This window comes from Rattus norvegicus, chromosome 1 (assembly GCF_021556685.1).
Source record: "Rattus norvegicus strain SHRSP/BbbUtx chromosome 1, alternate assembly SHRSP_T2T, whole genome shotgun sequence".
In the NCBI taxonomy this organism is placed as follows: domain Eukaryota; kingdom Metazoa; phylum Chordata; class Mammalia; order Rodentia; family Muridae; genus Rattus; species Rattus norvegicus.
In genome coordinates this window covers 190,616,775-190,629,854 of record NC_141534.1, presented here as the reverse complement: position 1 = coordinate 190,629,854, position 13,080 = coordinate 190,616,775, and the positions used below count along the sequence as shown (strand labels likewise).

The window sequence follows — 13,080 nt, the reverse complement described above, 5'->3', positions numbered from 1 at the left end:
CTAGGTCACAGCTGAAAGGCCTTGATGTGCACGCTCAAGAACTGTGATACACAAATCTTATGACTGCATGTCAACACAAAGCTTGCTTCCACAATACCACTGCACTCCACATAGGAACGCTTACCAGAGCCACTGCTGGTCTCCTTGCTTGAGATGGCACTTGCAGCCGGCAACAACCGGTGCATCTGTGCTTGCTGGTCTGAGCGGCTGCTGCCTTCTGGGATGTTTTTATTCCACATGTTCACATTTTTGTAGTTGTATTTGCTTGGATCTCCCCAAGCTGAAGTTCCATCATCGATCTCCATTTTTCGTCGTATAGACTCTGGGGATGGTTCCTCCCAGCCTGTGGGTTCTTCCTCCTTTGCTGGAGCAGGAATAGGTCCCCCAAGCCAGCCTGTACCAGGAGGCTTGCTGGTGGCTGGTGGGATTCCCCACGATCCAACAATGTCTTGTTGCTTGTTCCAATCTGGAGAACTAACTGGTTTTGATGAATCTCCCCAACCTAGGGACTGATTACACTTTGGAGGGTCTCCCCATCCCTGGGAAGAGTTAGGTTTAGAAGATTCATCCCATCCTGATGAGTTATTTGGATTTATATTATTTCCCCAAGTAAAAGAACTAGTTTTACCAAGTTCGTTCCAACCAGAAATGGACCTGTCGCTGTCACTGCCTCCTGAGCTGGATTTCTTATTAGCCTCACCCCAATGGTTACTCCTGGAAGATTCTCCCCAGTTATCACTGGCAGAAACGGACCAACCTTGGCTTGACTTTTGTCCATCGCCCCAGCCTTGTTTGTTCTTTTGCGAATCATTCCATGCAGACTTGTCTTCTTTGCAATGCCCCCACTGATTGCTCTTGATCATTCCTGTAGCAGCAGAATCATCTTCCCACCCCCCCTGGCAGTTTGAGCCTTTGGAATCTCCCCACCTCAGAGTAGGTTTGGGATCACCCCACCCTGATACAGATGAGGTATCATTACTATTAGGGCTAGTCTTATCTGTACATGCCCCTGAGTTAAAAGTCTGTGTTGCAGAGCTTCCCCAGGCCTCTGTCCCATTGTCAGTCTTTCTTTCCCCTCTTGGTGATGTCTCTGTATCCCAGGCAGTATTCTGCTTAATAGGAGTCTGTCCCCACCCAGAATTGGATAGGACACGTGGATCTAAGTCAGTTCTGTTTACAATGCTTTGGAGTAATGTGTGCTGATCAATTTTTCTTCTATCTCTACTCTGGCTTTCCCCGGTTACTTTTTCTTCAAGGCGTCCAGTGCTCTCTGCACTACCATCACTCTCCACTGTGCCTCCTGCTTTGGCCCACACACTGTTTTGCTCATTCGTCTGAGATGTGCCAGAACCCTGATCATCTTCCTCAGTAGATTTCCATCCATTTGTAAGTTTCTTACTACCATTGCCATTTGCACTGTCATTGGAATGCTGGTTGCTAGGCAGTTTGTTCCACTCAACACTGGACAGACTAGTGCCAGTGTTCTGTGCAGGACTTCCCCATCCTCTTCGACTTCCTCCAGAATTTGCACCATTTCCACTTCCCCATGGTGAACTCTGGGAATTCACTGTCCCAGGCTCCCATACACCTCCCCCTTTATTTGTACTAACTTGAAAGTTAGTGCCCATAGGCCCATTTATGCCAGGCTGCATTAGAGTTGCATTCACAGTGTCACCATTGGCTTGGCCATTAGGGCCTGCACATTTGTCGCCAGAGTAATTAGAACCATAGGCACCCCATGTAGTACCGTAGGAGCCTCCAGTTTTTGACTCTCCATTACTAAGGTGAGAAAGGGAAGTGCCATTCAGAACTGACGGAGCCTGTATCTGAGGATGATTCATTGTGCTCACACGCCAGGCCCCTGGATTACTAGTAGGCAGTTCATTATTTTGTACTGAACCGGAGTTTGGTAAACTAGAGGTCATAAAGTTAGTAGTGTTATTTGGTCCAGTCGTTTCAGTGGTGATATTCTGAGGTTGACCACTGAATGAAACCTTCTGTGAACCACTTACTTCAGGCTCACAAGTTTCCTGAAGGCTACCCCAGGTACCATGGGTAGAAGAGCCACTGACTTTAGAGTTGATACTCTGATTGTTAGGCATCTGGCCTATGGTACTACACTGAATATTGATGCCAGAATTCCCACTCCCTACAGGCCCTTTTAGGGCAAGTCCGTTGTTTTCTAATACTGGCCAGGCACCATGGTTGCTAGCTGAATTCAAAGTGCTTGGATTTAACCCTCCATTTGATGAAGAACTTACAGTGCCCCAAGCATTCATTCTACTGTTACTACTTTCTGGTTTGCTTTCAGGAGCATCCACAGAGACCTGACATGTGCTTATTATGGCTCCATGGGGAAAGCCCCATGGCCCAGTACTACTTCCATGACCCACATTATTGCTGCTGCTACCAACCACAAATTTGCTTTGGGGACCGAGTCCAGTGCTGTTCCGAAGGCCATCTTTCTCACCACCTGTGTTCCCTGAAGCCATGACAGTGATGTTTCTCTCTGACTCAGAATTGGAGGCAGAATCAGCATCTATACATTCTGAAGCCAACTCAGGATCACTGCCAGGGGCTGAGGGCCATGCTTCTTTTTCCAACAAGTCGTTTACAGCATTCTTACAGCTTGTGCTACAGTCACTTGTAGAAGACACAGGTCCCCGCTGGCAATTTTCATAATGGGATCCTGAAGTATTATGATTTATATCTAAAATAAAGGAGAAGTATATCTATTTGTAAGTGTTAACAAATTTCCAAAATGATATCACGTAGGTTGATAAAAATGGCGATCCATACAAATACATGTAGTTCCTCAACATTATCAAGATGCTCCGCGCAGAACGGCTTTGAGGCACTAATTATCTTTCAGCCACCAATTCTCTATGTTCAGTAATTTCACAGACAGAATTCTGCTGCTTTGCTCAATACCCTACAGTATAGCATGGAACAGAAAGTCCCACAGGGATACATGTAAATATATGAACAGATAACATCCAACAAATACAAGAATTCTAGAGGGAGGAAGAATGGGTGGTAATGATGAATTAGGACAATCCAGGCTTAGGACTTGATGTGAGAGAAAACGGACTGGGATGCAGAAAAGTAGGTAAGTGTAAGCAGACCAAAATGATTCCGTTTCCCAGAACAGCTTTTCATACGACTCCTTTGGGTTAGAACAATTCTGTAAGAATCCCAAAGCCTTTGCACTGTATCTCTATTTTATTAGTGTATACATTTAAATACCATGCTTATACACAAGGAAGAACATTAATTTTAAACAATTTTATAATTTACTTTCATAGCCATGCTTAGTAAGAGACAACAGGGAAAAATTGGTATGTTGAAAAATCACCAAATTACAGCAGCTGATACGGAAGGCCATAGGGACCAATCATATGACCAAGTCTTATTAGACTGCCATCTAACTACCATCTGTCTTTATTTATTTCTATTCTTTCCCATAGACAACATCATTAAGTATTTTTGTTAGTTTCTCAGTTTATCTCATTTAAGGGTCTAGTGGATAGAAATTTATCTGTGACATTAACTTCATAAAACATCTACACTTAGGCTATCTTGAAGGGTAGCTTACACTATAGTTCCCAGGATGAAGGTCTAGAAATAAATCAAAGTCACACTATTAGTGTGATTTGCTAGTACAGAAAAATGATGCTGCTTGTACCACTTTCTCTCAAAGTACAAATGCTAAGAAATGAATAATGAAGAGCGGTAAGAAGGGCAAGAAGAGCAACTAGAGAGCAACCTGTAATAATACCCAGTGAACATAATTTAAGTAAGTGCTGCCAAGTGCACCAACTACTGTTCCCTGTACAGTTACTGCATCACAGTGTGGGTACCTGGTGATGGCTATACCGTTAATCTAAGCCTTCAGGAGGCAGATCTGTGACTCAGAGGCAGGCAAGAACTAATTGATAGAACCCTGTACATCCATTTCCCCCCAAAAGTAGTCAATGATATTTGTCTTCTCTATTGCTCATGTAGAATCCATATGATTAAAGAACCAAAAAGTCAGTCTTCCTGGAAGAACTATTCTATACTGCAACCCAAAGGGGCAGTATCAACCCATGGCCAGCACTCACTGATATACAGGAGCAGGTCTGCAAACCCCTGCACCAAGTGCCTAGAACAATTGTAGAGTACAAGTATTGCTCTCACTTTGTATGTAAGAAACCAAGGGACAAAAGTTAAACTTGCAGAAACTGAGTGAGAGAGGCAAGATGTGCTGGACAGTTTTAAGTTAACATCAAACAAGCTAAAAAATCATAAGAGGAGGGAACCTCAATTAAGAAACTGTCTCCAAGCTACACCTGGTGGTACATGGGGAAGCACAAACAGATCTCTTGAGTTTGAGGTCAGTTTGGCTTATAGAACAAGTTCCAGGATAGCAAGTACTACACAGAGAGACCCTGTTTCAAAAAAGCAAAACTAAAATCAAACCAAAGACCAAAGAAAACCAAAAACCAATCAGCCTGTGGGTATTTTCTGGATTAATGATTGATGGGGGAGTCCCAGGCCCACTGTGGGTGGTGCCATCCCTGGGCAAGTGGTCCTGGGTTCTGTAAGAAAGAAGACTGGGTAAGCAACACCCCTCCGTGGACTCTGCATAAGCTCCTGCTTCCAGGTTTCCTGCCCTATTTGAGTTCCCACACTGATTTCCATTGATGATAAACAGTGATGTGGAACTGTAAGTCAATCAAAACTTAAACCCTTTCCTTCCAAAGCTACATTCTGGTCAGTGTTTCATCACAGCAACAGAACACACAAGATACACAAGGTAATCACAGTCCTCCATACAACAAAGTAGCTTTAAAAAAAAGGGGGGGGGGGAAGAAAAGAAAAAAAGGACTGACACACTAGCAACAACAGGCCTCAAGCTTGGGTCCTTCATAGATGCTGGAAGACAAGAACCTGTGTGATGAGGTCATGTTATTTTCATCTGGGGGTCAGAGGTGCTAGCGACTGAACCCTTTACATGCCTGGCAAGTATTTTAACACTGCGCTTTATCCCTGGCCTTTTGATTTCTGAGATGGCGTCCCTCTGTGTAGCCCAGGCTGGTCTTGAATTTGTGAACAATCTTTCAGCATTAGTCACAGGAATGTTGAGATTATGATTACAGCCATGTGCTATCATATTCAGCAAAAGGAGGATGGGGATAACCTTTAAATAAACTTGGTTGTTCAACTAACCATCAACTACCTAAGAAAAGCATTTAGTAACTGCTGTCAGCAGGTAAGAATTCCACGAAAGGTCAGGCATTATGGAGCATGCCTTTAATCCCAATACTTGGGAGGCAGAAGCAGGCAGATGTCTGTGGGTTCTAGACCAGCCTGGTCTATAGGCTGAGTTCCAGAACAGACAAGGCTATGCAGAGAGAGCCTGTCTCAAAACAAAACAAACAACAAACCAAGAGACATTTTATACCACTTACACAGACTCTGAGACCAAAGGCAAGACTTCTCTCTGTCTGCCTTAGTTTCCTTCACTAGATAGCAGGGTCTGTTCTCACGTGACTGCTACAGAATTAATGACTAAAGGAGCTGTATCTGATCCATGTAAGGCACCAATAAAGGGCACTACTATCATTAATGAACGTGCACCCATGAGCATCAGACTTCTACTCCATCTGCCAAACACGTTCTCACTCATCTCATCACCCACATGAAGGACAAATCACAGCTAGAGAAACATGTCTGCTTTACTACTGTAAACACAATGTCAACCACTCACATACCTCATTCTAGAAAACGTGGGGTGAAGCAATAAAACTTCTTTAATTAATTTTCCATAACTCGGTATTTTTCCTATTTTTTTAAAATTATTTTTATTTACACATATATCTATATATTTGTGTGACTGTCCCATGACATGTATGCCTGTATATGTGTTCCTGAAAGCCAGAAAAGGGCACTAGATTCTCTGTCGTTGGGGCCACAGGCAGTTTTGAGCCATATTGGGAAGACACTTGGTCTTTTCAAAGAGCGCAAGACATCTAGACATGTTGTTTTCTAAGACCTAAGCCTGGGCCTTTATTCTTGCCTGTGTACAATAAAGCAAAAGCACCATCCCTTCCCTCCACATCTAGGCAGCCCAGTTTTCATCACTATCACTCACCTTGGATTACTGCGTGTGTCTCTGCATGCATATGTTGACAATAACGTAAGGCAGGGATAAGAAATAAACACTGGGCACCTACATCTACAACAAAACTACTCACGTTGAAAATAATAGTTTAACTATGAATAACACAAAGTACTCCCATTGCAACATAAAAAAGACAGGAATACATATCAGTAAACCTCTTAATCCTGTGCTGAAAGGACTGCCTGATAAATTATAAGAAAAACAGCAAGGACACAAAATAACCAACATTAAAAACCATATGGTTAGTTACATAGCTTAGCGGTGGAGTGCATGCTTGCCTGGCATACACAAAAACCTAGATTCAGTGCCTGGCACTGCAGAAACTGGTGTGGTAATATAAATCTATGATTCCTGGTTGAGGAAGGATATGGAGAAGGAGGACCAAGGTCACATTCAGCTACAAGTAAGCTAGAGGCCAGACTGACTGATACAAACGCAGGCAGAACACTGTGTACATAATAAATAAATCTTAAACTACCCTTAGCCTCAGGGCATTAAACATGAAGTGCCATGAGGTTCACCACATTTTCAAATGGCTTAACCATAATGAACGTGTGCACACATGTACATGCATGTGTGATAGGAATAAAAAAACCACAGTGAATCAACTAAGAATCTTTAGTCCTTGGGTTGGAAAGAAGGACATTCACCATCCTAGTCTTTTAACTGTACTGCATGACTGTCGAGTGGATAAAGAAGAGAGGAGAGCATTTTGGCCATAACAGTGTTCTGTCAGGGCTGAGTATTAGCACCTCCACTAGAGTCTCCCAGCTCTCACTACTTGAGTAGGAGCTGTCCTGGCTTTAGAGTCAAGTGCAAAGCAGCAGTTGGAAACTCTGTGTTTACTATTCCTACTGTGTGCACTTTCTGTGCATAGTGTGTGTGTGTGTGTGTGTGTGTGTGTGTGTGTGTGTGTGTGAGAGAGAGAGAGAGAGAGAGAGAGAGAGAGAGACTGAACTCAGGCCATCAGGCTTTCACACATGGTACGTACGTACTCATGCAAGATCACAAGTGTACACATTTTTGAAAGGTTTTAAAAAACCCTAGAAAGACCAATCTTGTTCCCCAGAGTGTTTCAGTTTCATAGCCTGCATTCCCCCATGGCTTTGGGATTTAATGTCTCCAAATAAAAGTGGCACCCTGCCTACTAAGCTCTTCTAGGAAGAGACAGGAGGATCTTCCTCCTCACTTTCTTTGGAGCTTTTGCCTATGAGACCTTTTCATCAGAATGCACATCTATAAAATTTGATTCCTCTGACCCACACATACACTCATGTGTGTGAAGGACAGAGGCTGATGCTGGGTCTCTTCCTTCTTGTTTTTTGCTGAGACTGGCTTGTCAACAAGTCTCCAGGATCCTCTCTGACCTTATCTTCCCAGTGCTAAGACTATAAATATGCATCACTCTTTGACCTTTTTAAAAAAATATGGGTGCCGTATATCTGAACTTGGCCCTCATGCTTGAACAGTAGGCATTTTATTGAGTGAACCATCTCTCCAGTCCCATACTTATTTTTGAGATACACGACTTTTATAACACTACTGTTGTTTCCATTTTAAAAATAGCTTTGTTCCTTCCTTTCCCAAATGGAAGAGACATAAATATAGTGTGTCATGTCACTGTCTGTTTAGGATATACCATCAGATCTGACTCATCATGGGTATTTGATGGATAAGTAATACTCTCCTAAGACTTTATTAACAGACTGCTCAAGCTACTAAGCAACATACTGTCTTCCAACCTGGCTTCCCAAATGAAATTCAACTTAATTACCTATATCCTGGCCTATGTACAATGCTAAACTCATTCTAAAAAGTGTAGGTCTTTATATAAATCTTAGTGTGTGCTGGCTAGTCTCATTTCAACTTGACACAAGCTAAGTTATCTGAAAGGAGGGAACCTCAACTGAGAACCTCCATGAGATCCAGTTAAAGGGTATTTTCTTTCTTTCTTTTTTTTCTTTCTTTTCTTTTTTTCGGAGCTGGGGACCAAACCCAGGGCCTTGCGCCTGCTAGGCAAGCAAGCGCTCTACCACTGAGCCAAATCCCCAACCCAAAGGGTATTTTCTTAATTAGTGATTGATAGGATATAGCACAGTCTACTGCGGGTGGTGCCATCCCTGGGAAAATGGTCCTGGATTCTATAAGAAAGCAGGCTGAGCAAGCCATAAAGAGCAAGCCAGCAAGCAGCATCAAAAACAAAAACAAAACAAACAAACAAAAAAAACCCAACACAAAAAAAGCCCCAAACCCCAACTGCTTCCCAAACAACAACAAAAAACAATCCCTCCCCCCACTTGCTTTTTTGGTATTTCATTGCCGTGATAGAAAACCTAACTAACATGTAGGAATAGGAAAATTTATTCACCATTTAAACATCAGACACTGAGCTGACTGTTTTCATGTCTCATACAATTTAGATTTCAAAGCACCCTTATAAGGTTGGACCCTGGTGTCTGTATTATAAATTAAGAAAGAAGGTTCCTGATAGGGATGGAGGCACACACCTTTTAATCCCAACACTTGAGAGGCAGAAGAATTTCTTAGAGTTCAAGGCCACCTAGAGTTCCAAGGTGAGACTCTTAAAAAATTACAAACCAAAAGAAAGGTCTCATGAATTAGTTTCTTGGTCAATCTTACACAGGTAGTTAAGTGATTCAGGAGCACAGGAAGTACATCTATGTCCATCTAATAATGTGTTGCTATAGAGACTTAGCTTAGAAGTGACTTCCGGTCCCTTTCCTATCACCTCCATGTACTGCCAGAGAGCACCAGGGCTGGAGTCACACTCAAGGACTCAAATCTGAAATATGCTATCTACTAGCCGTGAAGTGTCATACTATATCTTAAGATAAAGAGCAGAGCTTGGTATTGGTGTACTTAGAAGAGCATTCAGGCAGCAAGTGACTAGTCACCAGGGATGGTCAGGGATAAAGATGATAGCTACCTTTGTGAAGGGTAGCTGAGGAGAAATATGTGTAAAAGAATACAAAGAGTGGGGAGGGCTCGGTTTTAACTACAAACTTCTTAAAATATGGGACCTGACAGAAGACAAAAGCAATCACCATATTTACTTTGTATCTGACAGTAAGGTATTCTCCACTCAAGATCCCTATTCTAAAATCAAAGCCCAACTCTTGTTCCATGAAACATATCACCAAAAACTATAGACTATGACATTCCTACACTGCTAATGAGTTCTATAAGAAACGTCTTTACTCACCTGACTGGCTTTTGCTGTTCTGCACCTCTCCGTTATTTTGTGGCTGTTGATTTGTTACAGCACTGCTTTCTGATTGGCTGTTTAACACCTTAACAGCAGATCCCAAATTTGCTGCTATGACTGGAAAATGCTGACCCCTCTTTAGAAGCTGTTTGTGTTCCTGGTGGCGAAATCGTGGAGGTACTTCACGAGGATACCGAGGCAAGGCTTGTGGCTGCTGCTGCTGCTGCTGCTGCTGCTGCTGCTGCTCTTGTTGCTGCTGCTGCTGCTGCTGCTGCTGCTGCGGCTGCTGCGGCTGCTGCGGCGGCGGCGGCGGCTGCTGATTGCTGGCTGTAGCTCGCTTGGCATTATTATTAGTGCTGGTAGCTGTGGAAGTGCCGTTATCGGAGTTGGCAGGCTGAGGCTGGCTTACACTAGGCTTTATCTGTTCTGGCACTAATTCCAACAAAAGAAAAGAGTTGAGAAAAAAAATTAGCTAGTGAAGTATACTTTACTTTCAAACTCAAAAGAAAACAACCTGAACAGAAGCGTTAGGCTTCAGAACACCTTCATTCAGAGGAGCAAGTTTCTGAAGAGATACCACTACCTGGAGTCAAACTTCCCAAACAAACTACTCGTGTCCACGATGGTGGCCCTTCTTGACCAGGATGCTGCTCACGGTCATCCCTTCACCACATTACACTTGGCCAGAGATCAAATATATATTACTTAAAATATACAACGAAAGAACAAATGGGGCAATTGACTGATGGCCTAAAGCAGGGGTTCTCAACTGTGGGCTGTCTATCGGATATGGACATTACGATTCATAACAGTAGCAAAATTACAGCTATGAAGTACCAACAAAATAATTTCATGTTTGGGGATCACCACAGCATGAGGAACTGTATTAAGGGTCAGAACATTAGGAGGGTTGAGAAGCACTATCCTAAAGGAACCTTCAATTCTCTACTAACTGTTCTTGTTCCACCCTATTTTTATATACTTAATTTTTAAAAAATTAAGCATTTACATGGGTGTTCTGCCTCCAAGTGTACACTCTTTCTGTACACTGCATGTGTACAGTGCCAGTGAAACCCAGAGGCATTGGATCCCCTGGGGCTAGCATTACAGAGGGCTGTGAGCCGCCACCAGGGTGTTGGGAATCTAATCCAGAGCTCCAGATGAGTCAGTTGCTTGATTTCACTGTGTAGCCTGGGTTGCTCCAATAATCCATTAGATAACTCGGGTGTCTCAAATGTGTAATCCTCCTGCCTCATCATCCTAAAGTGCAGGGCTTATTAATGGATGCAACAACGTTGGGCTTAATCCCTATTTTAAGTTTTTAGAAGATACAGGTGGAAAACCCTTCGTTTTCATATAAAAGGGCAGTGCTAACAGTTTTCCACTGGTAAATATAATCTCTGAGCAAAGGACTAGCTTAGAATAGAATAGCAAACAAAAGCAGGTGACAGGATAGAACCTGTGTGCCTGCCAAGAAAAAGGAATTACCTGGACATCACCTTAGACAAGCCTAAGAAACTACTTGTCTAGTGTACGTGTAACTGGAAAAGTGACCGGTGAATATGATTGTCCAACCTGATGAAAGTACCTTAAAGCACCAAGAATAAACCTCATCTCTGAAACACCAACTGGCATGGTGTCTGAGAATTGACTTCAGCTCGAGCCAATCCTGCTATCTCCTCCATTAAGACGTCCTAGTATCAAAGGAGTTAGTTACTACAGAGCACAGAATATAAGCCTGTTTAAGTACTGGCTGCTCTGCGATGACTGGTACACTACTATACCTACAATAGTCCAATAGTCTACCTCAGAACAAAACAGAACGCTGGTACAGGACAGAATACATGAGAAAACTGTGGTAGTGCTAAGAGCGCTAGTCCAGTAGTGAAGCTGCCTGAGATGGGCTAAGCAAGCGCTCATTCACTTCTCTTTCTAAAGCATCACCCAACACAACGTAAGCACAACAAATGGACGCTGTTTTCCAACACAACGTAAGCACAACAAATGGACGCTGTTTTAACAGGCGAGCGATCTACCAGGTGCTTCTGCTCTAACATGCTGCTACTGAGGTTTTGGTCACTGTGTTTTTAGAGCATTCGACCCAGTTTCCTCCTACATGGTCAGCTCCAGGCTACCTGTCACTCAACAAGCAAAACCAATCTTCCTTCTATATACATTTCCTGCGTTATCTCTCACATTAATATTTTCTATATAAAATCCTGGTTTTTATTCCAGCGTGACTTCATTTTTTAACAGTAAACATTCTCTTTCATTCTTTATTATTACTATATTTATTTACTGTGTATGTTGACTAATTTTTATGTCAACTTGAAACAAGCTAGAGTCAAAGCAGAGAGAGCCTTAATTGAGAAGATACCTCCATGAAATTGGGCTGTAGTTGATGGGAGAGGGCCCAGCCCACTGTGGGAGGGGCCATTCCTGATTCGGATATCCTGGATTTTGCTAAGAAATTAAGCTGGGTAAGCCATGGGGATGAAGCCAGGAAGCAGCCCTCCTTCGTGGCACCTCTGCATCAGCCCCTACCTCCAGGTTCCTGGCCCGCTTAAGTTCCTAGCTTTACTGCTTTTGATGATATTAACTGTGAGCAAAATAAACCCTTTCCTTCTCAGGTTGTCTTTGGTCACAGTGTTTCATTACAGCAATAGCAACTCTGACTAAGACAGTGTATTTGTATGTGGGAGCACCAATCAGACCCAGGTGACTGGATCTTGAGGACCAACAACCTTAACTCGTCAGGTTTGGCCACACGCCATCTCACTGGCCCCATCATTTTTATCCTTTAAAAAATATTATTATTCTGTTTTCTATGTTTAAGTGTTTGCTAGCATGCATGTGTGAGTGCATGAGTTAGACTCCCTGGAACTAGAGTTACAAATGGTTGTGAGTTGCTTTGTGGGTGCTAACAAACTAAACCAGGTTCTGGTTCCTCTGTGAAAGTGCTCTTAGCCATGGAGCCACCTCTCCAGGACATTCTTTTCTTTTAGTAATAAGTTGGGCTAAGCATAACATAATGCTCCCAAGAGGGTAACAACAATGTATATTCCTTTATGCATCTCACACAATAAGGAAAGGTTGTGATTTGAAATACATCTTATGGGGGTTGGGGATTTAGCTCAGTGGTAGAGCGCTTGCCTAGCAACCGCAAGGCCCTGGCTTCGGTCCCCAGCTCCGAAAAAAAGAAAAAAAGAAGAAAAAAAAAAAGAAAAAAATACATCTTATGGATGTTCAGAATGAAAGGCATTTTATATTAATAAAAGAAAAGTTATGCAAAGCTAAAATGTTTCATAAGCTGAACATCACAGTATCAAACATATACAAAATGAAGAAAGAAAAAAGTAGCATTGAAAAAGTTGACAGTGGTAATAACTTTAAGGTGGGGAGTGATGCTGTGAAATCCTGTCCTCTCTGGACACGGCATGGCTATCATAACCATGAACTCACAGCAACTGTCACACGTACACGACCTGCACAAAAATCAAGCCATCTATCTATCATCTATGGACTAGACGACAGAGCCCCTGCCCTAACTGAGGAGCTACTGGCACTGGACATTTGCTGGGGGAAGAACCAGACTTGGCTATCAAAAAAAGAAGACATGATGTTCAGATGTATGTTGGGTCAACATAGGGGGAGTTAGAGGGAAATGGGGGTTAGCTGATATAATCGC

The 13,080-nt window shown here is 42.7% G+C and overlaps 1 protein-coding gene across 17 annotated transcripts in view; it reads right to left on the bottom strand.

The window, feature by feature from the left end:
• The window catches only part of Tnrc6a (trinucleotide repeat containing adaptor 6A), a 153,541-nt gene that overhangs the window by 22,616 nt on the left and 117,845 nt on the right, over positions 1-13,080 (bottom strand). For all 17 annotated transcript variants that reach the window (XM_087559779.1, XM_087559783.1, XM_087559784.1 and 14 more), the window contains 2 exon segments: positions 9,390-9,824; positions 125-2,710 (listed from right to left, as the gene is read on the bottom strand). In XM_087559779.1, coding sequence (XP_087415905.1) covers positions 125-2,710; positions 9,390-9,824 — 3,021 coding nt within the window.